Source organism: Sorex fumeus, unplaced genomic scaffold (genome assembly GCF_029834395.1).
Source record: "Sorex fumeus unplaced genomic scaffold, SorFum_2.1 ptg000264l, whole genome shotgun sequence".
Taxonomy (NCBI): domain Eukaryota; kingdom Metazoa; phylum Chordata; class Mammalia; order Eulipotyphla; family Soricidae; genus Sorex; species Sorex fumeus.
Genome location: NW_026606321.1, coordinates 1,242,914 through 1,269,988, shown reverse-complemented (window position 1 = coordinate 1,269,988; position 27,075 = coordinate 1,242,914). Strand labels below are relative to the sequence as shown.

At 60.0% G+C, this 27,075-nt stretch overlaps 1 protein-coding gene across 1 annotated transcript in view; it reads left to right on the top strand.

The window, feature by feature from the left end:
- TRIO (trio Rho guanine nucleotide exchange factor) overlaps positions 1-27,075 on the top strand; it is a 172,244-nt gene that overhangs the window by 61,184 nt on the left and 83,985 nt on the right. Inside the window, 9 exon segments of the mRNA XM_056109061.1 lie at positions 1,921-1,995; positions 8,207-8,321; positions 10,438-10,630; positions 12,119-12,631; positions 14,014-14,136; positions 19,257-19,448; positions 20,594-20,725; positions 21,951-22,181; positions 25,806-25,928. Of these exon segments, the coding sequence (XP_055965036.1) occupies positions 1,921-1,995; positions 8,207-8,321; positions 10,438-10,630; positions 12,119-12,631; positions 14,014-14,136; positions 19,257-19,448; positions 20,594-20,725; positions 21,951-22,181; positions 25,806-25,928 (1,697 nt within the window).

The following is a 27,075-nucleotide window of genomic DNA, read 5'->3' as shown; positions in this document are numbered from 1 at the left end:
AGAGAGGGCACAGCCAGTGAGTCCTGGGGTCATCAAACACGCGCATCGGTCACACAGTGGCATCTCCCCACCTCCAGTGGTAGTGAGTCAGTCGCGTGTGTTGCTCTCTGGGAAGGCACCACTTCATGCAGGAGAGGAATAGGGGGTAGACACCGGGCGCGGGCTGGACTGCAGGCTGCCGGCTTCTGTCGTGCGTGCCCGGGCCCCTGGCGCTGGCAGGAACGGCCTCAAGCCCTGAGACCGTGATGCTGGCCCTGAGATGTGAGGTCTTGCGCTCAGATTGGGGTGGCGTGCTGCGGGGCCACAGGGGCGCTTGTGCCGGATTCTGCTGTCTTCCGGTCTTGGGGGCGGGGAGGGGCGAGGGAATGGTGGCAGGCCCTGGGGAGAAGGACCCGCTTTCCGACCCCCGGTCCGGTGGCTTCTGTGGCTACGGTGTTGTCTCCTCGTGGTCTGGGAAAGCTCAGGCTGGATGCAGGGTGCGGCCAGGTGAGTGGCTGGCCCAGCTGCGTCCCTGATTCAGGGGCTTGGCCAGCCACTGCTCCACGGGCCTGGCTGTCAGTGTGGTCAGGACGGACTTGGGGCGTGGGTTCGGATCCCACCCTCAAATGGCTCAGCAGCGCCCCCAAGCGTCCCGGGCCCCAGGACGGTCCTGCCAGCCGGCGCTTGCTGCAGGCCCCAGGCCAGGCCTTGGGCCAGTAGCCAGGAAGCCGACAGCTGAGACTCAGCAAACAGTCCTGGAGGTGTTTGTGTGTGTTCTTTGGACAGCAGAGGTTCGCTTAAAAAAAAATTAAAAATCAAACTGCACCTTGCCCAGGCCTTGGCGCCAGCACAGGCTCCTGACAGAGCCTCCTGCCCGCGACGCTGCCCGCCTCTGGCTGGCCAGCGACACAAACGTTCAGCGAGAGCTTCCAGCTCGCCTGGGCCATGTGAGGCGGGCCAGAGGCGCCTTCACGCTCGGGACCGGGGCTCCTGTCCCCTTGAGGGGTGCCCGCTGCATCCCGCCTCCTGCCCCAGTGCCTGTCCCCATACCCCGGATCACCCTGCCTGGAGAGTGGTTTCAGGGACTCACCTGCAGCCACGCCCTGGGACCCCGGCGGGGCATGTCCATGCGCCTTCGCACCTTCCTATGTCCATCAGCCGATCTGACCGAGTGACCCATTTGGATGCGATTTCAGTACCGAGAGGCCGCCGGGAAGGGGCCCTGGCCAGGAGTGTTTTCCTAGAGGCCGTCCCGCTTGCTGGCGTCCTGCTGACCCGCCCGCGGTTCGTGCCTGAGACCTCTGGCTGGCTGGCGGCTTCCTAGAGGAGCTGGGGGGGTGGGGTGGGGGGCGTGTGGTGCTGTGCAGAGCTGCCTTGTGGACGAGGGAGAGCTGGGGCTCAGGAGCTGGGGGGGGGGCGGGGGGGCTCGGCTGGGCCCAAGTTGCTTGTCATGTGCTCCCAGTCGCCCTGCGAGGTGCGGGGCGGGGGGTTGGGGCCGGAGAGAGAGCCTTGCCGGCCATCCCGGCCATCCGCCACTTTAGCCGGTGACATTCCTCAGGGTTCATGACCCAGAAAGCTTGCCGGGACAGAGCCAGGCCAAGGAGCTGCCGCCCCGCTATTTATACTCCTTGCGCTGCTGCCCTGGTTATTTTTAACCTGCCGCCTGCCGCCAAGAGGAGGCTCGGGGCGCCCCCTGCAGGCGCCGCTGTCCTCTGTCCCTCCGTCTTTCCTGCAGCTTTCCCAGCCGGCTTCTGTTCCCGGTGTCTGGTGTCCACCTGCGCGGTCAGCGCAGGGCCTCTGCGCACCTGAGTCTGTGCGCAGGGTCGGGCCAGCAGTGGCCAGGGGCGCAGAGCCGAACCCGCCGCCAGGCGTGGGGCGTCGTGTGGGCGGCCCCGAAGTCGACTGTCACCCACTGACCTGTTCTCCCCCCTTGCATTCCAGGGTTTCGGAAAAACGATGAAATGAAAGCGATGGACGTTTTGCCAATTTTGAAAGAGAAGGTCGCTTACCTTTCAGGTAAAGTTGAGCTTTGGCGTCTGCTTACGGTTCTGCCCACCCCGTGTGACTGGCTGCCTGTGCAAGTCAGGGAACACGGGCTCACATGTGTGTGCTTGCATGTGAGAGAGACTAGACACAGACTCACCTGGGCAGAGTGTGTGTGTGTGTGTGTGTGTGTGTGTGAGAGAGAGAGAGAGAGAGAGAGAGAGAGAGAGAGAGAGAGAGAGAGAGAGAGAGACTCACCTGGGCAGAGTGTGTGTGTGTGTGTGTGTGTGTGAGAGAGAGAGAGAGAGAGAGAGACAGACTCACCTGGGCAGTGTGTGTGTGTGTGTGTGTCTGTGTCTGTGTGTGTGGGGGGGGGCTTGAGACACAGACTCACCTGGGCGGAAGGTGTGGGTATGGGTGTGCGTGTGTGTGTGTGTGTGTGTGTGTGTAGAGAAACAGACTCACCTGGAAAGAGGGTGTGTGTATGTGTGTCTGTGTCTCTGTGTGTGTGACTGTGTACCCGTGCTCTCCGGGGTGTGTACGTCTGTGTAGACACACCCAGCAGGGTGTATGTGTGTGTTTATGCATATGTATGAGTCCAAGAGACACACTCACAGCATATCGGGGAAGGTGCCCCCAGAGTCCCATCCAGCTGCCGGGCCCGATCTGGAGCCAGCCCTGGTGTCTGGACACACGGTCAGCTCTTGGGCGTGTCTGCCAAGCTCCATCCCGGCAGTGTTGGGATTGTGGGGCTGGTCCAGGTGCATGGGCCTGAGTCCCCGCTGGCTCTGTGGACTCCACTCCTGGAGTTCTGGAACCCTCCGCGTGGCTGCTGAGAGCCTGCGAGGGTCGGCCGCTGAGTCCTCCCATCCTGGCCGTGACCGGGCTCCCGCGGGACACCTCTCCCCCATCTGCAGAGGGGGTCGGCTGCGGGCTGCTGCTTCTGTGCTGTCCTGTCTTAGTCTTTCTGTTTGCGGGATGCCGGTGGTCTTCTGGGGGTGCTTGGCCAGAATGTCCAGAGGCCCTGCGGTGCTGGGGCTCCTGGGCTGCCCGAGGCCCAGGGTCACACCCGCATGGAACCTGCGTGCATGGCCTGGGCCCCGGCGTTTACTCGGGCCGCTGTCCGGGCTCCCCCTGCAAGCCGAGGGCTGGTGGCCCTCCAAGGGTGTGTGGGCATTTTCCGTGGTGGCCGCTAGGTGCCCCTCACAGGCCTCCCGATGTGCCTCCCTTCCAATGTCTCGCTCAAGCACGGGACGCCGGGGGGTATCTCCTCAGGAACTCCACTCGCCCCCCTCCCATGTGCTCCGTTCCTGTGTGCAGGTTGCCGCCCCCCGGCATTTGGCTGATCTTACCTTCACGCCCAGTGGGGTCTCCTGCCCACCGTCCAGCCGTCCGAGGACATGGCTGAAGCTGCTCTAGTTCTCTGGAAGCTTAGCAGGAAGGGGGGAAACTCCTGGAGAGACACGGGTGGTGGGAGAGTGAGAGGTGCCGGACGCCCCTCGAAGGTCCGGGCTCGCTCCAGAGCCACAGCAGCCCCTCCTGGACTCTTGCTGGGAAACCGCCCGGCAGGGACAGGCCAGCTCCGTGAACTCTGATCTTGAGAGTCTTCAGGAGAGCTTAACAGCTTGTGTCAGAAGAGGACTCCTACTTATGAAGAGGGGGGGCTTCTCGGCCTCTCCCTGTCCTGGTCCACCTCCCCGTGGTGAGCAGACTCGCCCCCGTGTGCCCCCTGCCCCCCACACCTCTTCATTCCACTTTCCTCGTCAGAGCCGCGCCTGGAACAGCTCGACCAGCAGCAGGTTACAGTGGCTGTTTATTTCCACGTGCACTTTATTGGCCGCTAGTGCTATTGCAGAATTCATTGATTATTTAGTGTGTGTGTGTGTGTGTCCTGCGCGCACACTAAATAATCACAACACAGACAAACACATAACACACACACACAACCGTTGGGGACTGAACCCAAACCCTCGCACATGGCAGGCTGCGCCCGCTTCCACTGAGCCCGATCCCAGCCCGCTTGCTCGATGGCACTCTTAGCTAAGAACTAAAATCCCCGGCACCCTAGATGGTCCCCGAGCACCACCAGGATGGATCCCTGAGTACAGAGCCAGGAGTAAGCCCTGAGCACTGCCGGGCATCCTCCCCCCCCCCCCCCCGCCATCCCCAAACCCCCAAATAAATAAATAGATGAAATGGGGCCTCTTTCCTGGGGAGGGGAGTTCTCCTTCGCTCGGGTCAGGTTGGAGAGCAGGCGGGGCTCCCTCGACTGGTTGCCAGAGGCAGTTAGGAGCCTGCTGGTGCTTAGATCTCGTGTCTTGTGACCTAGGACACAAGATCTCTGTGTCCTGCGTTGTGCCGGGCAGGACTGGGATCTCACCAGCCCGCACTCAGGTACCTTGTCCCCATCCACTCTCCCGCCCGGTCCCCTTGTCTCCATATACTCTCCCGCACCCAGGGTCTTCACGTGCTCCAAGGACACAACCATCCACTCATCTTCACTATTGAGGGAAATGTGTGCTTTGTCCCTTGTCAAAAACTCAGAACAATGTACCAGATAAGTTATGCGCAAGGCTCAGTGATGGAGTACCTAGCTGTGCGCCGTCCTGTCCAAACCCAGAGAAATAAGACACACAGACGAAATAAGACACACGTGTCCCACAGAGTCCCACAGAGAAATAAGACACACGTGTCCCATCACACACACAGACGGCTCCATGTCCGTCAGACACACAGACAGTCCCGTGTCCCATCACACACACAGACAGTCCCGTGTCCGTCAGACACACAGTGCCCTGCCTTTGCAGCAGCGTCTGTGGCGTCTCCGTCCCGTGCGGATTCCTTGTTGCGCTGAGTGTGCAGCCGCCATTCATTGTCAGGCCCCGGAGCTTCCTTCTCAGGCAGCATTTGTGGGGATCAGGCGAGCACCCTCCTTGCAAATGTGGGGGGGGGGGTGCTGCTGGCGCGGGGCTCCCATCCTGGGGGTCTGCACCTGCCCCAGGCCCATTGCTCACAGAGTCGTGCCTCCCCTCCACCTGGTGGCGTGGGTGCGCCAAGTCCCCAGACCTGAGCAGCTGGCCTGGGTCCGAGGCCTGTCGTGGGTGTGTGCGTGCAGATGCGGGGTGCACTGTCGGGAGCAGGCCCAGGTGTCCCTTAGCGAGAGCGGATCAGCTCGCTGCCGTGCTCCCTGGGTCAGTCTTGGTCAGCCAGCCCTCCCCGCCAGGTTCCTGCCATGCGCAGTGGAGGCCGCTCTGAACCGTGAAGCACAGTTGCTTGTGGAAACGTGACGGCATCAGAATAGGCCTGCGTGGAGCGAGCGCGGCCGAGCGGACCCTAGAATTCGAGCGGCTGCTGTTGGGACCCCTCCCACCTCTCTGCCCTAAAGCCCCCCTCACTCGCCACCTGGACTGTGTGTGGTTCTTTTTTTCACATTGTGAGTTTTTAATTTTTTTAATTTATTTTTTTTTTGGTTTGGGGGCCACACCCGGCGATGCTCAGGGCTTTCTCCTGGCTCTGTGCTCAGGAACTACTGGTGGCACTCGGGGGACCGTATGTGATGCTGGGGATCAAACCCAGATCAGCCACAGGCAAGACAAGCACCTCCCCGCTGTCCTGTCTCTCCGGCCCCCTCCAGCCCCCTCCAGCCTTTGGACAGGGCCACTTACTGCCTTTCCATGGAAGGTGTACAGGACCGCTGAATGCCTTTCCTGGAAGGTGGACAGGGCCGTTTAACACAGCCTGACTGTGTTTCTGAGCAGGGGGGTTCCACAGGCCCGTCCAGGCCTAACTCTGCCTGGAGGTGTTTCCACCGTGCTTGGTGGGGAGTCAGGCCCCTGTCTGGGGGTCTGGTATGTGCCCGTCTCCCACGAGCCTAGGAGGCCGGCCTGCAGAGAGCCTTTGTTCCATGGGACAGGGGAAGGGGGTGTGCTGCTCAGTGGTCCCTGGAGGGTCACAGGGCCACTGAATGCCTTTCCTGGAGGGTGGACAGGGCCTCTTATTGCCTTTCCATGGAAGGTGGACAGGACCACTGAGTGCTTTTTCCTGGAAGGTGGGCAGGGCCATTTAATGCCTTTTTCTGAAAAGTGAACAGGGCTATTTAATGCTATTTCCTGGAAGTTGGGCAGGGCCACTTAATGCCTTTTCCTGGAAGCTGGACAGGGCCTCTTACTGCCTTTCCATGGAAGGTAGACAGGACCACTGAATGTGTTTCCTGGAAGGTGGACAGGGCCACTGAATGCCTTTCCTGGAAGGTGAACAGGTCCGTTTAATGCCTTTCCTGGAAGGTGGACAGGGCTGTTTAATGCTTTTCCTGGAAGGTGGACAGGGCCTCTTATTGCCTTTCCATGGAAGGTGGACAGGACCACTGAATGCCTTTCCTGGAAGATAGACAGGGCCACTGAATACCTTTCCTGGAAGGTGGACAGGGCCACTGAGTGCTTTTTCCTGGAAGGGGGCAGGGCCATTTAATGCCTTTTTCCGAAAAGTGGACAGGGCTATTTAATGCTATTTCCTGGAAATTGGGCAGGGCCACTTAATGCTTTTTTCTGGAAGGTGGACAGGACCAGTCAGTGCCAGCTGTGCTCAGGTCTGACGGAGTCTGGGCTGAGGGGTCACTCCCGGCAGTTCCGGGGATCAGACTGAGGGTGGCCCGAGAACCAGTACCTGCCCACCGCACTCCCCAGCACCTCCTTCCCCCAACTCTCTCTCCAGCCCTGCGTTTTGGTGCCGGGGGCGGAGCCAGAGCCTCCCGCAGAGGAGACAGCTCTAGAGCTGCCCAGGGTGGGGGCTCTGACGGTCTCTTCGTCCTGAGCTGGCTGGCCTGGTGGCCCCGCGCCCCAGAGGTCAGGGCCCCCGGCTCCAGAGTTCAGAGTGATGGGGCCCAAGGGAGTGCAGTGCACACACCTCACTCATGCGTACTCCAGCCTCCAGTGGCACTTAACATGGCTCCCGGGATGGTGGACGGGGCCACTTAACGTCATTCCCTGCAAGGGGACAGGGCCGCTTAATGTCATTCCCTGCAAGGTGTACAGGGACCACTTAAAGTTTCCCCATCCCTGCAGTGGCCTTGGCAGCAGAGAGCCCAGCAGAGGAGTCCGTGACGGGCAGCCCAGAGGGTCCGGTGCTGCCTGAGACGCTTTCACACAGATGCTTGTGTGCACCCCCCCCGTCTGTGTGCAGTGCGTGCTGCCGGGCATATTTGAGCGGGGAGATTGACTCGGAGCAGAGCGGATAGAGCGGATGCTGCGGAAGTCAATGACTGAAGTCACGGCGGGTCACGGAGTAGGAGGTGCAGGGTGCAAGGTGGGGTCCCCACAGACCGGAGCCCTGAAGGCACTCGGAGCTGCAGGTGCTCCAGAGGCCTCCCGGGTGATAGTGGCCCGTTGTCAGCTCCTGGCGGCGTCTGGGTGGCACAGCCCGCTGGGATCCCCGCGTCATCCTGCGCTTGCGGTCTCACGCCTTTGCCGGGAACGGCGCCTCTGAGTCGGGAAAACCCTCCAAGGCGGTGACGGGCTCGAGGGCTGCCGTGGCCGGGGGCCGTGGACCTGCCTCCGTTGAGCCCTGGGCGTCTCGGTTTCTTTGGTGACAGCTGGAGTGATGGGGCAGGCGGGACCCACCAGCCACCGACTTTGCTGGTCGCTTTACACCCCCGCCCCCCCAAGCCTGTGCGGCCACCGAGTCTGCCCCTGCTTGGAGTGGACAAGGCCAAGGGGGTTCTGGGCATAGTGTGGCTTCGTTGTCACGTGTGCAGCCCTTTCTGGGAGGAGGGGGCCCAGGCCGCCTTCCCCGTGGGCCGCTCTCCAGTCTGGGTCAGCATCGAGGAGGGGAGAAAGGTCCCCCAGAGCCCTGAGCATGGAGACCTCGGGGCCAGGTGGTACCCGTGCAGGGGGCCCACTGACCTCTCTGCGCTGGCGCAGGAAGCCCCACTGGTGGCCATGGGCTGTCCAGCACCCCCACTCCAGCAGGCGGGATCGGCGGGTGGGCGAGCTGGGGGCTGTCCTGGCATGGAGGCCAACTCTCATTCCACGTTGCTCTGAGATTGAGTGCAGCCCTTCTCCATCCTCCTCGCCTGGGAACATCATCCACTCCCTGGTGTTACCCAGGCCGAGAGCACGCTGAAAGCACGCCTTTCTCCTCTCCGGGGGTGGGGTGGGTGGGGGGACGTGACCCAGGAGAGGTTCGGCAGAAGCAGGTGGGAAGGTCCCCCGAGCCGCGCCCCAGCTCAGGTGTGGCCACTGTCTTCCAGGTGGCAGAGACAAGCGCGGTGGCCCCATCCTCACCTTCCCGGCTCGCAGCAACCACGACAGAATACGGCAGGAGGATCTCAGGAGGCTCATCTCCTACCTGGCTTGCATCCCCAGGTGAGTCCTGCCCATTGGGGGCGAGGGGTCTGGGTTCTGAGTGGGGGGATGCTGGGGGTGGTGAGCAGGTGGCAGGGGGGTCAGGGTGGGTCCTGAGGGCCACCTTGAGGCTTGGGATATGCAGACGCGGTGGGCAGCAAGGCCAGGCCCGAGCCCTCCTGAGGGACATTCTGGCCCGCATCGTGGTCCCTTCTACACTCTCCGAGTGTAGAATTGGCTGCACAGCTTAGCCCAGGCCGAGACCCTGAGTTCGATTCCCAGCAGTGCGTGGGCTCCAAAGCCTGGGAGGGAGGGAGGGAGGAAAACTCGCACCTGCACCTCGGTTTCTGCGTTATAAATCTGAGTTGATTGTAAACATAAATATAGAACTTTTCGTTTCATGCCTGGGATAGGCGGAATTCAATCAGGTGTATTCAAGATCATCTGGATGACCCAGTTTAAAACACAGCATGCCCACGGCGGGGTGCAGGAGGCATCACATGAGAAACTGGAGGGATGGACGCCCCCCTCCCCCCAAGTCACCACTCGGCCGCAGAGAGCAGCCAAGGCCTCACACTCGCGATTTGTGGCACTTGCCCCTAGAGTGTTCGCTGACCTGCCCCAGGATAGCTCCTGTCCTCACAGACCGTCCACTTACTCAGCTCTGTCCCCACAGACCGTCCCACTCAGCTTCTGTCTTCACAGACCGTTCGCTCAGCTCTTGTTCACAGACTGTCCTCTCGGCTTATCCCCGCCGACCATCCACTCAGCCTTGACAACAGACACTGGGAAATATTTCTGTGACGTGTCACTCTTCTGGTGCCCTTCAGGCACTCACTTCACTGACTGGGAGTGTTAGCAGTCCTGGCGCCATAATTCCACGTGCCCGGGATGGGTGCGGGGAGAGACGGAGAGGAGGGTCTTCTAGGCTGCGTTAGACAAGAGAGAGCAAGAGATTGTTAAAAACTTTTCCCCTCCCGGTGTGCGTGTGGCTTGTCACCATCCGCTGGTGAGGGCAGTTCGTTCCTGGGCTCTTCATTCAGATGCGTTTCTGGGGGAGGCGGCCCACTTCGCAGGACTGCCGTGGCCCAGGGCGTTTGGGGCGGGAAAGCCCCGTCCCCTGTGCCCAGGGAGCCACGCCGTGCTGGAACCAGGGCCTCAGCACCCCAACTCCGGCCCTGCCCGGACCTCTGGGTTTCTCCCTGCTGCAGTCCTAAGTGTTTCAAGGTGCCCTCGGCTGGGGTTGCAGAGAACGAGCGAGCCCCCCGGCCCCAGCACCGACGTGGCTGAGGGAAGCTTCTCTGTGTTCATAGGTGCCGGCAGGGCGAGGCTGGGTCCTCCATGCGTATGCGCCTGCCCAGACTTCACACACACTCACACACTCATAACTCACTCTCAGACACACTCTGACACACACATACACACTTCCACACTCAACATTCAGACACTCACACACTTAACACATTGATACACACTCACACGGTGACACACATTACATACTCAACACTCACACGTCGACACACACATACTCTCCACACTCTTGCAGCCACACATACACGCATTCAAACCCTTCTCACACACTCACGCATATTCACTCACACTCATTCACACACAGACACATGCACTCCACACACTCAAACACACACACAGGCGCGCGCGCACACATGCAAGTGCATGGAAGCGGCAGACGTGCCTTAGTATCACGCTGACAGTATTATCTCCCTGTGGAAACCCCCCCACCCCAGGCAAGTGGCAGGGACCCCCAGGACTACACTCGGGGAACTGTGAGGCAGCTGGGGTTTGGGGGGACATGTTTAGGGGGCTCTGCGCGTCTCCCCTGGAGCGTCTGTCCCTCACTTCCCGCTTGCCCCCTCTCCTGCGTGCCCGCAGTTCACACAAAGCCTCAGATGCACAGCGAGCGTTCCTGAGGTTTCTGGCGTTTGGGGTGGGGGATGCTCGTCCCAGCGCGTCCGTGTTCCTGGTGCCCATGCGGGCCAGGAAGCAGGACACAGGGTGGGGCGGGGGGTGTCCAGTGGCTCAGACTACGCTCGCTGTCCTCCCCGTGGGACCCCGGCCTCCTCCGCACTCGGGAGCGGAGTCCCCTCGGCCACCTTAACCCGGCTTCCTGTTCCCCCAGTGAAGAAGTGTGCAAGCGTGGATTCACGGTCATCGTGGACATGCGCGGCTCCAAGTGGGACTCCATCAAGCCCCTGCTGAAGATCCTGCAGGAGTCCTTCCCCTGCTGCATCCACGTGGCGCTCATCATCAAGCCCGACAACTTCTGGCAGAAGCAGAGGACCAACTTCGGCAGCTCCAAGTTTGAGTTCGAGGTGACGCTCTCTGCCGGCAGCCGCGGTTTACAGGGCAGATCGCTTTCAGCGCGCGCGGCCTTCGAGAGCGGCCCCATCACAGGGAGCCGCGTGGCTGACCGCGTCCGCCCCGCGGGGTCTGTTTAGGTCTCGTGGCTCTTAGTGGGGGGGGCAGGCTGCAGAGGCGAGGGCCAGGCACCCTATGGGACCGTTTCCCTGCTGCCTCACTGAGGGCGTGGCCAGCAGTCAGGGAGAAAGCGGGGTGATCGGGGCTCCCCACCCTAGCCCATCCCCAAGCAGGAGGGGTGGATTCTGTGCGCCAGGGTGTTCCACTCAGTTCATGGAACAGACCAGACCCCTGGCCTCACTCCCTAGCGCCGGCACCCACCTCCTGAGTCTCGGGTCCCCGCACCATGAATTAATGAGCTGCTCATGGAAGCACGTCTTCCTGCTGGTGGGAAACTCAAGTCAGGACATGCACTTGACTGCAGAGACTGGACCCTCAGCAGGGGGCCCTGGTGGGACCGGGCTGGCTGGTAGCGCGAGGGAGGGAGGGTGCCTGGATGGGCCAGATTCCAGAAACATCTGCTCTGTGCTTGCAGGGGAAACATGTCCCACTTAATGTGCCCAAGGCCGTGGGTTAATTCCCACCCGCTGTGAGGAATCTTAGCTCCTTTACCATTCATGAAATACCTGAGGTGGGGCTGGTAGGGCGCTGGCCTTGCACGTGGCTGACCTGGGTTCCATCCCCAACAACCCATATGGTCGTTGAAGCACCGCCAGGAGTGATTCCTGACTGCAAAGCTAGGAGTAACCCCTGAGTATTGCCAGGTATGGCCCCTCAAAACAAAAGACAAACCCTGAGATGATTTTTGTAGTCATTTAGCCCGACAGACCAACCCAAGACTATCATTGTCAGTCAGCCCAGCAGACCAACCCAAGGTCAGTCATTGTCAGCCAGTCCGACAGACATACCCAGAGATGATCATTGTTAGCCCGACAGACCAACACAGAGACGTTCATTGTTAGTTAGCCTGACAGACCTCCCCTGAGATGATCGTTGTCAGTCAGCCTGACAGAACAACCCCGAGACAAGCGTTGTCAACCCAGCAGACCAACCCTGAGATGAGCGTTGTAGTCAGTCCCCTGGACAGACCAACCCGAGACTGTCATTGTCCACCCGACAGATCAATCTTGAAGCAGTCGTTGTCAGTCAGCCTGACAGTCCAGCCCCGAGACAAGCATGGTAGTCAGTCAGCCTGCCCAGCAGACCAGCCGAGACGATCTCTAGTCACTCAGCCCGACAAGTGCGTGAGCTCGATTGGGCCGAAGCCCCCAGAAACCTCATCCTTGCTTCCCTTGCTAGGCGGGCACTCGGCGTGCTGTAGCTCCTGGAAGTACACGGGGTTCTCAGGTCCGTGACGCGTGGCGCTGGCTGGGGCCGGGATCCCGCCCCTGGTCCGTCTTCTCATGCCAATCTCCTTTGTCGCCCCCCCCCCCCCCCCGAAGACGAACATGGTCTCCCTGGAGGGCCTGACCAAGGTGGTGGACCCGTCGCAGCTGACGCCCGAGTTCGACGGCTGCCTGGAGTACAACCACGAGGAGTGGATCGAGATCCGCGTGGCCTTTGAGGACTACGTGAGCAACGCGGCGCACATGCTGTCGCGGCTGGAGGAGCTGCAGGAGCTGCTGGCCAAGAAGGAGCTGCCGCCCGACCTGGACGGGGCGCGGGGCATGATCGAGGAGCACGCGCAGCTCAAGAAGAAGGTCATCAAGGCGCCCATCGAGGACCTGGACCTGGAGGGCCAGAAGCTGCTGCAGCGCATCCAGAGCAGCGACAGCTTCCCCAAGAAGAGCTCGGGCTCGGGCAACGCCGACCTGCAGAGCCTGCTGCCCCGCGTGTCCGCCATGCTGGACCGGCTGCACTCCACGCGCCAGCACCTGCACCAGATGTGGCACCTGCGCAAGCTCAAGCTGGACCAGTGCTTCCAGCTGCGGCTCTTCGAGCAGGACGCCGAGAAGGTGAGGGGGCCGCGGGGGAGGGGCCGGTCGCTGCCCGGCCTCGACTGGGCTGGGACCCGGCTTTCCCCGCGTGCGTCTGCGCGTGCGGAACGGTGCCCCAGAGAGGCCGCCGCAGTGGGGCCGCTCGCTCAGTGTGCGCCGCGGGTTGGTTTCGGGGGTAGGAGAACGTCTCGTCTATCGCTTCCCTGGAGCCTAGACACCCATGCGTTGTGTATCTGTCTGTTTTAGAAAGCTGGTAAAGGTGTCGGCAGAAATGGAGAAAGTATACTTTGGATTTGAACCTTGGTCTTTTGGTTGGTTTGTTTTTTTAAATCGAATCTCCGTGAGAGAGAGCATTCTGGTGCTGTTCATGGTGGGTTTCAGTCATGCAGTGTTCCAGCACCCAGCCCTCCACCAGCGTAACCCCCGGCGCCGGTGTCCCCAGCTTCCTCCCACCCTTCCGAAATCACCCCTCAGCCCTGCCTGCCTCTATGGCAGGCCAGCCCCTCTCTCTCTCCCCCCCCTTTTCCTCTCCTCTCTTCTCTCTCTTCCATCTCTCCTCCTCTCCTCTCTCTCCTCTCTCTCTTTCTCATACTTTCGGCATTACGGTTTACAGTGCGCTTGCTGAGAGGTCATCGCATACATTCTTTCACCTACTTTCAACACTCACCTCTTGTCCAGAGTGACCGTTTCCAACTAGTATTGTCAAAACAGCCCCTCCTCGCTCTCAACTACCCTCCATCCTCCACAGCCTTGTGGTAGTTTCCAAGCATCGACTAGTCAGGAGAACGTTTTAAAAGAGTAATACCAGCGCTTCAGACGTTGTGTGTCTGATTGCACCTTTCTGACGGCAACAGCTGACCGCGCCGTCCTCAGGCGTCTGACACATCTGCCGGGCCCACAGGTTCAGTGGTGCCCGGTTGGTCACGTCCTCCTGAGAACACAGGCCAGTGTCCAGCTATGATTCTGGCACCTTCAGGGGGATTCCCGTGGCCCTCGTCACGGGCCAAGCCGGAAGGGGAGTACCAGCCCCTCCTCCCTTCCCACTCTTGTTCACAGTCTGTGCAGGGTCAGCAGGTGGCCGTGGTGGCTGTCCTAGAGGATGTCTCGAAGACATGTGCACCGTAGCCGGCCTGGGCCAGTGGCCTGACCCAGCTGTGGGGGGGCCCCGTGAGGCGTCTTCCATACCTGCCAGCCCCCAGGTCCCCCTTTCTGCTGCTCTGGGGAGAGGGAAGGCTGAGTGATTTTCTTTTTCTGTGGAGGGGGTGGTAGGCAGAGTAAGTGTGGGGACCCCCTGTCGGAGGAACAGGCCAGATGTTCTCGGGGGCTTCCCCGGGCCCGGCCCGTGTCTCTCGGTCGTGCCTCTTCCCAGTCTCACCCCCGAGTGTCTCTCCTCCTGGCAGATGTTCGACTGGATCACGCACAACAAGGGCCTGTTTCTGAACAGCTACACAGAGATCGGGACCAGCCACCCCCACGCCATGGACCTCCAGACTCAACACAATCACTTCGCCATGAACTGCATGGTGAGGCGCGCACGACCAGAAGTGGGCAAGGGCTGGGGCACGTGTGTGGGGTCGGGAGGGCTTCCATGGCAAGTATGCGGGCGTGTGAGCTAGCGAGGTTTGAACCTGTGACTCAGCCGTGGCTGTTCCCTGGCCAGCTCCTGGCTTTGCCCTCCCACAGTGCTCCGGAAGGGGAGGTAGGGCCTTAGAACCTGGCAGCTTCTGGGCGTCTCTGGTGCCGTCCTTGTCCTGCAGATGAGCACAGCCGGCGGGGTCTGCAGAGCAACTCAGCGCTGCCTCTCGGCTGGCTGGAGAGCTGGGCCTGCTCGCGACGGTTTTGCGGGGGCAGAGTGGCACTTGCCACATACAACCCAGGGCTCCGCGGGACAGTGGCCGCTGGCTCTGTTCCTAGCGCGTGTCAGGTCCATGGAGACAGGCTCTGCACGTCTGTCCAGCAGACAGACGCCACCGCGTTCGTTGGTCAGTTCTATTCTGAGCCCCAGTTTAGCAAATAACATTGTTGCGCTTTTTCTTTTTCTGTTCTCTTTTTCTTTTGCTTTTTGGGTCACGCCCAGCTATGCACAGGGGTTATTTCTGGCTCTACACTCAGGAACTCCTGGTGGTGCTTTGGGGGACCATGTGGGATGCTGGGAATTGAACCCAGGTCAGCGGTGTGCAAGGCAAACACCCTACCCGCTGTGCTGTCACTCTGACCCTATTTTTCGATTATTTTTTCTTTTAAGCATTTGGTACCTTTTTTTAGGGTTTGAGGTACGAGTCTTGCTGTCTTAGCTCGTGGAACTGTGCCCTAGACTTGGGTGAAGAGTCAGCTTTCGGGGGAGGGGCCCCGGGTTTTTTTCCTAACAGCGCCTGTCCACTTTCAGAGTATTCAGAAACTTAAGCAGGAGCAGGAGACACCTTAGTCCGCTCCGCCAAGTAGAACCAGAGCCATTTAAACCACAGCCCAGGATGGAAGGGGACCCTCCTCCCTGCCCCTCTCCCAGCTTTATTGATTGAATGAGAGAAGGGTCCAAGCTGGCACGGATGGCAGGAACCAAGGCTGTGCGGGTAAAGGCGTTCACTTCTGGGTGTTGGGTTTTTTTTATTTTCTTTTTGGGTCACACCCAGCAATGCTCAGGGGTCACACCTGGCTCTGCGCTTAGGAATCACTCCTGGCGGTGCTCGGGGAACCATATGGAATGCCGGGATTTGAACCTGAGACAGCCACATATGAGGCAAACGCCCTCCCTGCCGTCCTATCACTCCAGTCCCGGGGTTTTGCTTCTTGCCTCTGGTTTCCACATGCCCGGGGGTATGCCTTGCCAGCCTCTGTTCTGCAAAGTGGGTGATAGCCGCCTTCCACAGGGCGATGTGACTTTGCTCTGCGTGTGTAGAGCATGGAGCAGTGTTGCACGCGTGACAGTTGATCAACAGCACATGGGTGACAGTTACCAACTTTCTCAGGATCCTTTTGGAGCAAGACTCAAAAGTCGGCTAATGCGTATGTTTTATTCTTTATGATTTTATTTGCTGTTTGATCTTTGGGTCCTGGCCCACACCTGGTTGTGTTCAGAGCTTACTCCCAGCTCTGCTCGGGGATCACTTCGGGCAGTGCCCAGAAAGCCATATGCGGTACGAGGGATAGAACCGGGGTTGGCAGCATGCAGGGCGAGCATGTCGGTGTCTTCTCTTTCCAGCCCATCTTTTTTGTTTTTAAAACTTCAGCACTGCACTGTAGCACTGTCCTCCCGTTGATCGTCGATTGGCTCGAGCGGGCCCAGTAACGTCTCTATTGGAGACTCTGATGTTACTGTGTCTGGCATATCGAATATGTCACGGGGAGCTGGCCAGGCTCTGCCGTGCGGGCAAGATACTCTCGGTAGCTTGCCGGGCTCTCCGAGAGGGGCAAAGAACTCGAACTCGGGTCGGCCGCGTGGGCAAACGCCCTCCCCGCTGTGCTATCGCTCCAGCCTTACTTTATTTTTTTCAATTTTTATTTTTGGGATTTTCAGGCCACAGCCGTGCTCGGGAGTGCTCCTGGCTCTGTGCTCAGGGGGACCACGTGTTGCTGGGGGCTGAACCTGAAATCTCCTACATGCGGAGCATGCGGTCAGCCTGGAGCTGTCTCTCTAGCTCCTGATGCTGCTGCTGCTGCTTTTTTTTTTTCTTTTAGTGAATCATCATGCGGCACAGTTACAGACTTACAAATTTTTGTGCTTACGTTTCAGTCAGAAAATGATCGAGTACTCATCCCTCCACCGGTGCCCATTCTGTGCCACCATTGCTCCCAGTATCCCTCCCACCTTCTCTCCCCCTTCCCCCACCCCCGGCCTATATTCCCTTTCACTCTCTCTCCTTTTGGGTGTTGTGGCTTGCAATACAGGTGCTGCGTGGCATCACGCTCGCTCTGTGGCCTACTTTTAGCACACGTCTCCCGTCCCGAGCGGGCCCTCCAGTGGCATCTTTTACTTGGCCGTCCCCTCTTCATCTGAGCTGCCTTTTCGAAACCCCAGCATGTGCGGCTGCTTTCCGAGCCATGGAGCAGACCTCCTGGTCCTGATCTCTAACTGTCCTTGGGTGTTAGCCTGCCATTCTGTTTCTTTGTATTTCACAGATGAGCTCAGTCCTTCTATGTCTTTCCCTCTCCTTCTGACTCATTTCGCTTGGCATGATACTCTCCATGTCGATTCATTTACATGATGATTTCATGACTTATCTTTTCTAACAGCTGCATAGTACTCCATTGTGTAGATGTACCAAAGTTTCTTTAACCAGTCATCTGTTCTCGGGCACTCGGGTTTTTTCCAGATTCTGGCTATTGTAAACAGTGCTGTAATGAACAAACAGGCGCAGATGTCACTTCGACTATATTTTTTTGCCTCTCTGGGGTATATTCCCAGGAGTGGTATTGCTGGGTCAAATAGGAGCTCGATTTCTAGTTTTTTGAGAATCGTCCATACTGTTTTCCAAAAGGGCTGAACCAGTCGGCATTCCCACCAGCAGTGAAGGAGGGTCCCTTTCTCGCCACATCCGCGCCAGCACCGGTTGCTTTTGTTCTTTTGGATGTGGGCCAGTCTCTGTGGTGTGAGAGGATATCTCATTGCTGCTTTGATCTGCATCTCCCTGATGATTAATGATGTAGAGCATTTTCTCATGTGCCCTTTGGCCATTTGGATTTCTTCTTTGAGAAAGTTTCTGTTCATTTCATTGCCCCACTTTCTGTTGGGATTGGATGTTTTTTTCTTGCCGAGTTCAAGCAGTGCCTTGTAGATCCTTGATATCAACCCCTTATCGGATGGGTATTGGGTGACTGTTTTTTCCCCATTCTGTAGACTGTCTTTATATTCTTAGCCCCTGGTGCTTCTCAAGGAAAGAGAATCAGCGTAGGACGATTGCTGTGTTCGTTTGTTTGGAGCCGTGCCCAGTGGTGCTCAGGCCTTGTTCCTGGCCCTGCACTCGGGAATCAGAATCACTCCTTGCGGGGTCCCAGAGACCCCGTGTGGTGCTGGGGTCAAGCCCAGGTTGGCCGCAGGTCCTGCTTGCCGGTCCTCCCCCTGCAGAGAGTAGTTTGCAGTTTGCGTTCTGTTTCCGTAGCTTCACTAAGGAGGTTTTTTTTTTTCTTTTTTGGGTCATACCCGGCGATGCACAGGTTACTCCTGGCCCTGCACTCAGGAGTCACTCCTGGCGGTGATTGGGGCATCGTATGGGATGCGGGGAATGGAACCCGGGTTGGCCGCGTGCAAGGCAAATGCCCTCCCCGCTGTATATCGCTCCAGCCCCCTCACTAAGGAGGTTTGCAGCGCGAAGCCGGCCATGCCTTTCCGGGGAGCACTGTCGCAAGTGGCCCTGCGCTCCCTCTCACCTCTCCGGGGGTCCACAGCCTCTGCCTGCCATTTACTTGGTGCCTACCCGGGGGCTGCCAAGTCACCGTTTTCTGGTTTGGGGCCACAGGCTGGGGGGCTCAGGAGATCCCAGGGGCTCAAGAGCACACGCTGGAGGGACACTGGCCTCTGAGGGCGGGCACAGCACTGCCACTGGCTGGAGGCTGCAGTGCCGAGAGTGTGGGGGTAGCACTGTCGGGCGGGGCACTGCCCTGTGTCCTGGTGTGGGGGTGGCACTGTCCAGCTGGGTGATGCCCCATGTCCTGGTGGGGGGTGGGACTGTCCCGGGTGCATGCCCCATGCCTAGTGTGGGGGTGGTTCTGTCCACCCACGGGCTGAGGTCAGCGGCCCAGAGCTGGGGAGGGAAACTCTTCCCTGCCCAGAGCTGGTGCTTCGGGCCTCGGGCCTGCTGGCCCTCTGCCGGGGCGCCCCTGTGGGCACACTCAGGAGAAGGCGTTACTTTGGGCATCAGAGCATCAGAGCTGTTGCCCATCTGGGGGTGGCCCTGCCCAGCTAGCTGCCCCCGCCCAGTGCCCTCCCTGCTGCCTGCCCTGTGAGCCTGTTTGGAACTCAGAGACCCGGCTCTGTGCCCGCCGGGCCCCTGGATGGGGGTTCAGGTGGAGGTGGGGATGCGTGGGGGAAGCCCGGGGAGAGAAGAGCCAGGAATGGGCCACCGGTGGTCAGCGGGAGGAGGCTTGTCTGTGGCGTGGGTTTTTGGCCTGTTGGGCACTCTGGCAAATCCGGGGACAGCTCAGGTGTTGCTGTGACTGCAAGGGCCGCTTGGAGGGGACCAGCGGGGTCGGAGCACAGGGAGGCGGGCGGCACCGGAGAGAGGCTTCTCAGCTGGATGCCACCCGCGGTGACCGCGGCATCGTTCTGTCCTTGCGCCAGTTCCTGCGGCTTCTCTCTGGGCCACACGCGGTGGCCAAGCGTGGGGAAAAAGGAAGCCTGTCGCCCACAGAGGCCCGGGCTTGCTCGGTCTGGGCCGTTTCCGGGTGAGCTGCCGAGAGGGGTGTGCCCGGGCCACCCGCTGCTGTGTGTCCCACCCGTCCGGCTGGAAGCCTTCCCCGGGCGGAGCCAGCAGCCTCTGGGCCCTGAGGCCCATGGGGAGTCACAGATGCAGAGAGCACCTGGCCGCCGCGGGCTGGAGTCGGCAGTGACCGCAGGAGGCTCTTTGTCCTTCCACCAATGGGGTGTTTTCCTGGAGTCACCCCTGACTGGGCCTCGCCCTGTGCCCCCCCCCCCCCCCGGTCCCCGCAGAACGTGTACGTGAACATCAACCGCATCATGTCGGTGGCCGGCCGGCTGGTGGAGTCGGGCCACTACGCCGCGCAGCAGATCAAGCAGATCGCCGGGCAGCTGGAGCAGGAGTGGAAGGCCTTCGCTGCCGCCCTGGATGAGCGCAGCACCCTGCTGGACATGTCATCCATTTTCCACCAGAAGGCCGAGAAGGTCAGTGCCCGGGGCCCCCTTCCCCTCTGCTCCCGGGGGTGCGGGGCTGCCCATCACACACCCCTGGATGCCTGCCTGGAGCCTGATCCTCGGCGAGCACTGGGGGTAGCCGTGGCTGTCCACGCTCTCCTCTGTCTTTCTTGCCGCCTCTTCCTCCTGTTCTCGGAACCCCGTCCTCACTCGCCCCTCAGCACCCTGCCGGGACGCCCAGCTCGGCACCCCTCACTCCGAGGTCTGCTGTGCTCTTGGGATGCCGCTGCCTGCACTGAGGGTGTCTAGGCCGGGCTCGTACCCAGGCTGGGCTTATCCCCCAGCTGGTCAGTGTTCCCCATGGTGCTGGGGTGTGACTGTCCTGTGGGAGTCCTCTGGGCCCTGGCCTGCCACCTGCTCGCACTAGCCAGGCGCCCGGTGTCCCTGTTCTCTGGGGGTGCCGGTGGGCCCACGCAGAGGCCCAGGGATGCACTGCCGTGTGGCTGGCCTGCGTCTCCTGGCCCCGTTTCTCAGCCCCCCACCCCCCCATCCTTATGAGAGGCCACTTCCTGTTTGGAAGCAGCACTCAGGGTCAGGCAGCTCGTCGTCATCTGACACTCACTCCCAAATCTGGGTTGGAATTTGGAGGTGAGGGCACCTCCCACTGCCTCCGCGTCTGCCCAGGCTGACGGCTGCGAGGGCAGGCGTGGATGCCGCGGGTACCTGGGTGGCCCCACAGGTGCAGCCCTGGCCCAGCTCAGCCCGGCGGGGGGCCTCGGGGCCTTCCGAGGAAAGGGGGCGCTGCGCCAAGGCCTGGGGGCTGCTGTGGAGAGACCCATGGGTAATTGTTCTTCTGGCGTCCATGCCAAGTGGGCACACGCAGGCAGCTCTGTCCCCATCCTGGTGTGGGCAGCGGTGGGGAGGGGGACTGATGACCACTAAGCGGCCTGCAGCGCGGTGCCCCACCACGGGCCTGAGAGGAGGTGAGAGTGGCCATGACGATGGCCTGGCCGCGGCCTAGCTCACGGCGCAGAGCAGGATGCCCCGTGTGTCCCTGGGTCCTGGAGGCGCACCCTGAGCAGTCACCGTGGAGGGCCCGCCAGGACAGAGATGCCCGTGTGCACGCGCCCCGCTCTGTGGACCGTGCCCTTGACGCCCGTCCTCTCGTGCGGCAGTACATGAGCAACGTGGACCCGTGGTGCAAGGCCTGTGGCGAGGTGGACCTTCCCTCGGAGCTGCAGGACCTGGAGGACGCCATCCACCACCATCAGGGCATCTACGAGCATATCACCGTGGCCTACGCAGAGGTGAGTGCATATGTGTGTGCCTGTGAGTCTGAGTGCACGGATGTGCATGTGTGTGTGCGGTGTGTGTGCCTGTATGCATGCACAGTTTTCATGTGTGTATGTGCACGTGAGTTGTGTGTGTGTGTGTGTGTGTGTGTGTGTGTGTGTGTGTGGCTGGAAAGTCAGGAGGCTGTCCAGGCCTTCCTTGTCCCATGCCCTGGGAAGACCTGAGCAGGTTAGCTTCCCCCGGCGACCTGAGGCCGAGGAGCTGGGTACATGTTTGCCTCGCGAGGAGATTTCCTCTGTGCTCCTTACGCGTTGTGTGACAGCAGGGCCCTGCCTGTGAGGCTCCAGTAAGAAAAGGTCCCACAGCACCCATCTGCTGGATTCCAACCTGGGCCTCCTGGGCTGGGAACCATCCACCCTGCCCGAGCAGCAGACAGGAAGTCGCCGTTGCTCCTGATTCCAGAACTTCCTCCTCCACCGAACAGCTGTGCCCTCATGACCTCATGACCTCGGGCCGGGTCCCCTGACCCTGGCTGTCGTGCGCGGGGCTGTGTGAGCACAGAGCTGGTCAGCTCCTTGCTGTTTCTCTCCACCTTTCTGTCTGCCGCTGCCGCTGCAGAATCTTCACAGATTTTCAGGCTCCTTTTTTTCCCCCTTAAAACGAAACAGTGGGGTGTGACTGTTACGTGAAACTTAAAAAAAAAAGTAAAACCAGATTCTGCAATTGTGCGGAGAGCTGCGATAGTTAATCTGCATTTTACTGAAGGAGAACGCTGGCTGTTGATTAGGGGTAGCCTCCGGGGCACTCCCCCCCCCCCCCCCCCCCCCAGTGACTTGACTCTGAACCGTTGGCAGCGTCTGATCGTGTGCAGCAGGGGAACCCACTTAAGGTTTTATTCTCTTACTGGAGCGATGACGTGAGTGAATCAGATGGAACCGGCAGTGTGGGATGCTCCCTCACGGGGGGCGGCCTGAGGGGACACGGGAACTGGCAGCAGAAGCCCCCCAGCAGGAGACCTGAGCCACACCAGGGGGTCAGCCTGAGATCCCAGGAAGGAGGCGGGTCCCCAGAGATGCTGTGGGGCGAGTCACAAACATGGGAAACCACCAGCACCAGCACTGGAGACCACAGGGTCCCAGTCAGTACAAGTTTTCTTGGATCAGCAAGTCAGCCGACTCACTCCCGCCCTTCCGAGCCGCACTGGCCCTGCCCACTGACCCGGCGTCTCTCTGCGGGCAGGTGAGCCAGGACGGGAAGTCGCTCCTGGACAAGCTGCAGCGGCCGCTCACGCCCGGCAGCTCCGACTCCCTCACGGCCTCCGCCAACTACTCCAAGGCCGTGCGCCACGTCCTCGACGCCATCCACGAGGTGCTGCACCACCAGCGGCAGCTGGAGAACATCTGGCAGCACCGCAAGGTCCGGCTCCACCAGCGGCTGCAGCTGTGCGTCTTCCAGCAGGACGTCCAGCAGGTCGGTGCCGGGCGGGGGCCACCACACGCTCATCACACTCCGCACACACCTCGCATGCTCCCTCAGGCTCACACACGTCCCACGCTCGCTCCCTGACACCTCACAGGCTCACACACGCGTCTCGCACACACCTCACATGCGCCTCGACACCTCACGTGCCTGCGCTCCTTCATGCACACACACCCCGCCTCACATCGTAAACATTCATACACACGTCTCACATGCTCACAGATGTCTCTCATGCACACACACATGCACACCTCTCATTCTCACACACACACATCTCCCATATCTTGCTCACACACATCTCACAAGCATCTCACACAAACACGTCCCACACACGTTCACACACATCTCAGACTCACACGTCTCAACGCTCACATGCATCTCACATGTAGCTCACATGCTCCCATACTCACACAAACTCAAACACACACATTTCCCATGTCTTACACACTCGTGCACACATCTCACTCTAACACAGTATCGAATGCACGTGACATGCTCCCGCACATCTCACACAAATCTCACACGCTCCCAGATACCTCACACACACACATACAATCTCCCATATCTCACACACTCATACACACGTCTCACATGCATCTCAGATACTCCCAGACATCTCACACGCTCACACATACACGTCCCACATCTTACACGTTCACGTACACACATCTCACACAATCTCACACACATCTCCTGACGTCTTGCGTGCACCTTACACACTCCCACACATCTCACAACATCTCACACGCTCATACATGTCTCACAAGCTCATACTCAGGATCACATGCATTTCTTTCCTTTTTTTTTTTAAATTAGTGAAACACCACGAGGTACAGTTGTAGACTTACAAGTTCTTGTGCTTGGGTTTCAGTTACACAATGATCGAGCACCCATCCCTCCACCAGTGCCCATCCTCCACCACCTCGGGTCCCAGTAGCCCTCCCACCCCCCATCCACCCCTTCCCACCCTTCCTCTGTGGCAGGGCATTCCCTTTTGCTTGCTCTCTCTCTCCATTTGGGTGTTGTGGTTTGCGAAAGAGGCCTTGAGTGGCGATCGTTTTCGGTCTATGGTCTATTTTCATCACAGGCATTTCTTATACACTCAGAAGTCTCACATGCATCTCACACAATCCCACATATCTCACATGCTCACACATGGTTTCACATGCATCTCACGCGCACACAGTCTCACATGCATCTCACATGCTCCCACACATCTCCCACGCTCATACACATCCGTCTCCCATATCTGACACACTCACACAGACATTTCACGTGCGCATTTCACATGCTCATACATCTCGTGTCTCATGTGCTCACATCTCTCTCATACGTTACCTCCCTCACACATCCCACATGTTCTGCTCCAACACATCTCACACGCTCACACACACGTATCTCATAGGCTCACACACCTCACATGCTCACTCACTCTCGTACACATTGCAGTGCACATACATACGTATGCACTTACATCTCACGTTCACACACCTCACACGCTCAAAAACACGCCTCACGGGGCTGGAGCAATAGCACAGCGGGTGGGGCGTTTGCCTTGCACGCAGCCGACCGAGGTTCGATTCCCAGCATCCCATCTGGTCCCCCGAGCAGCGCCAGGAGTCAGTCCTGAGTGCATGGACCAGGAGTAACTCCTGTGCATTGCCGGGTGGGACCCAAAAAGCAAAAAAAAAAACAGCACACCTCACATACTCACATATCTCATACACACATCTCACATGCTCATACACATTTCATACAGATAGCACACTGCTTCAATTTACATGTCAGTAACATACTCATCACACACGTGCATATGTCACACACCATTTCACAAACATAGCGCACTTCTCTACCTCGTCACACCACTGACATCACACACAGTGACACATGTACACCATACACTCATGGACACATCATCTACCACCTCAAACACACACCACACATGTACAGCACGTAACGAACCACACATCTACATGTATGTTCTGCACATACAATATGCCTACAATAGCACAGTGTGCATTAAGGCATGCATATCACACCAGGTACATGCATGTGCCACCTCCCCTGCATTACATATTACGTGTTTCATACACATGTACACCCCCAGATTACAGCTGTAATTTTACATGTATGTGTCACATCACATCACAGGCTGGAGTGATAGCACAGCGGGTAGGGCGTTTGCCTTGCATGTGGCCGACCTGGCAAACCCAGGTTCAATTCCTCCGCCCCTCTCGGAGAGCCCGGCAAGCTACTGAGAGTATCTCGCCCGCACGGCAAAGCCTGGGGCAAGCTACCCGTGCCATATTCGATGCGCCAAACACAGTAACAAGTGTCACAATGGAGACGTTATTGGGCCCACTCGAGCAAATCGATGAACAAAGGGGGTGACAGTGACAGTGTCACACCATACCCTCACGTATACATATATCAGACCCTTATGTGTTCTTACCTTATTGCACACTCAGAGATACTAACACACACGCAGCATCAGAATGGTACATGTTCCCACCTACGCACACACACACCATCAGACCTGGACATGTTCCCACCTCAGACTGGCCCCTGGGAGTGGCCACGACATGGGCACGGCGGCGGCTCTAGGCCCAGGCATACCGTCCATCTCTGGCCATGGCCTCTCTCTGGACGGTGTCTGGAGCCCCGTCCCCCGGCTTTCAGGGGGTACAGACAGTCCCTGCGGGCAAGTTGGCATGGGGGGGTACAGCCTGGAGCCCCGGACTGAGGAGGTCCTGCCAACCGCTCGTCTCTGTCCAGCCCAGAGCTGGGGGAGCCCCATGGCCCCAATGCCTCTCCCGCCCCCCCCCCACCCCACCCACCCAAGTCTGACGGTGGGGGGGCTTGGCCAGGCTCATAACCCTGTACCTGGAGGCTACCTATACTTTGGGCCACACCGAGACTCAGTCACACTCCTGTCACGGGTCCTCCGTCAGTGCCCAGGAGGTGAGTGGGCGTGGTTGCCGCTCTGAGGCCTCCACCAAGTCAGGTCTCCGGGTGTCAGCCCGCCTCCTCGGGGCCGTCTGCCTCACTGGGGCTCTCTCCTGCTGATGGGTGGCAGCCGCCAGCCCCAGGTGAGGGGGCCTGATAGCACGCTGAGCCCTCCGGCATTGTGGCTCAGAGGAAGGTGCTCCTCAGAGCCAGTGTTCACGGGAACATTCCGAGCTTCTAAAGGAAAGATGGAAAAACAGCCAAGCCGGCATTCACGCGCACGAACTGGACCTTCCAAAGGAAATCCAGAGAAAGCGCCCGTTGGCCTCGCACCTGGGCCTGGCGGGAGGCTTTGTCCTCGGGGAACCCAGGAGCGGGCTTGGCAGAGGTGCAGGAGGGACGGCATCCCCGCGTCCGGCCAGCCCGGGCTCCATCCCCCCCAGCCCCACATTAGGCCTCCAGGGCACGGCCAGGGGTTACTCCCGAGCCCCTGGGTGTGGTCAGTGCCCCCTTTGTGGCTGTGGGACCACGCCATGTCCTGGGAGGCGAGAGTGCTGGGCATGCCCGTGCTGGCCTGAGTGGCAGCGAGAAAGAGCTGGGGACGCCACGGGCACCAGACAGGCGTCCCAGGGACCCCAGCCGAGGGCTCACCTCCCGCACCTCCCCCAGGTGCTGGACTGGATCGAGAACCACGGCGAGGCCTTTCTGAGCAAGCACACGGGCGTGGGCAAGTCGCTGCACCGCGCCCGCGCCTTGCAGAAGCGCCACGAGGACTTCGAGGAGGTGGCACAGGTGAGGGGGGGCAGGCTCTGGGGGGAGGCCTCAGTCCTTGGGCCCGCCAGGCGGGGCGTGCCCGTGAAGCCTGCTTGTCTCCGGTGTTTCTTTTATTTATTTGTTTTGCTTTTGGGGTCACACCCAGCGATGCTGAGGGGTTACCCCGGCTCTGCACTCAGGAATGACCCCTGGCGGTGCTCAGGGGACCGCCTTAAGGGATGCCAGGGATCGAACCCGGGTCAGCCACGTGCACCCTACCCGCTGTGCTATTGCTCCGGCCCCTTGTCTCGGGTGCTTGTGCCGTCTCTCATTTCCCAGCTGTGGCTCCCCACTTCAGGGACTGTCACTGCACTGAACCCAGGGGTTCTTGTACCTCTCCTTGGGGCCAAAGCCAGTTCTCTGAGCCGTGGGTGGTCGGGGACGCCGAGGAGTGCGGGACGCAGGGAGCAGAGCCCTGGCCGGCCTCAGTACAGCTGTGCAGCTCGGGAAGGGGCTTCCCATTCCTGGGCGGGGTCAGGCAGCAGGGCCTGAGGGCCCGCCTGGAGTTTGCATCAGAGAGAAGCGGGTGCCACTGGGGCAGGAACTGGAAGACCCTCTCGTGGGCTCAGCAGGCGGGGTATGCGCTCGTGAGGCCCCATGCAGCTGTGGGGTGGGGGCCCCCCAAGCGCCTCTGGGCCGAGTAACTTCCTTCCACCTAGAGCGTCCCGTGGGAAGGGGCCGCTGCGGCCCCCGAGCTATCCTGGCCTCTCAGCGCTTCCCGCTTCCTGCCCTCGATGCTGAGGACCTTTGTGGAGGCCTGTGAGCTTGTCACAGCTCCTGGGGATTGAGTGGGGGAATTGTTCGGTCCCCACCCCGCCCCCAGATGGAGAGGCTCACACACACACACACACACACACACACCCGCGCTGCAGACCCACCGTGTACCCCTTCCCCGCGCAAGCCTGGGTCTGCCCTGAGCAGAGGGGGAGGGGCAGCTGCCGAGGGATTCCCCCAGGAAGTGAGTAGCTCCACTTCATGCCGGGGTCCCACTGGCCCTGCGGCTCCTGCGGTTTCACTTCCCCGCGCCCGGCCACAGCCGCCCACCAAGCACCGAGGCCGCACAGAGACGCGTCTGCAGGCTGAGCTCCTCTGGCTGGGTTTCGGGGGTCCGTTTTGAAAGGTGCTT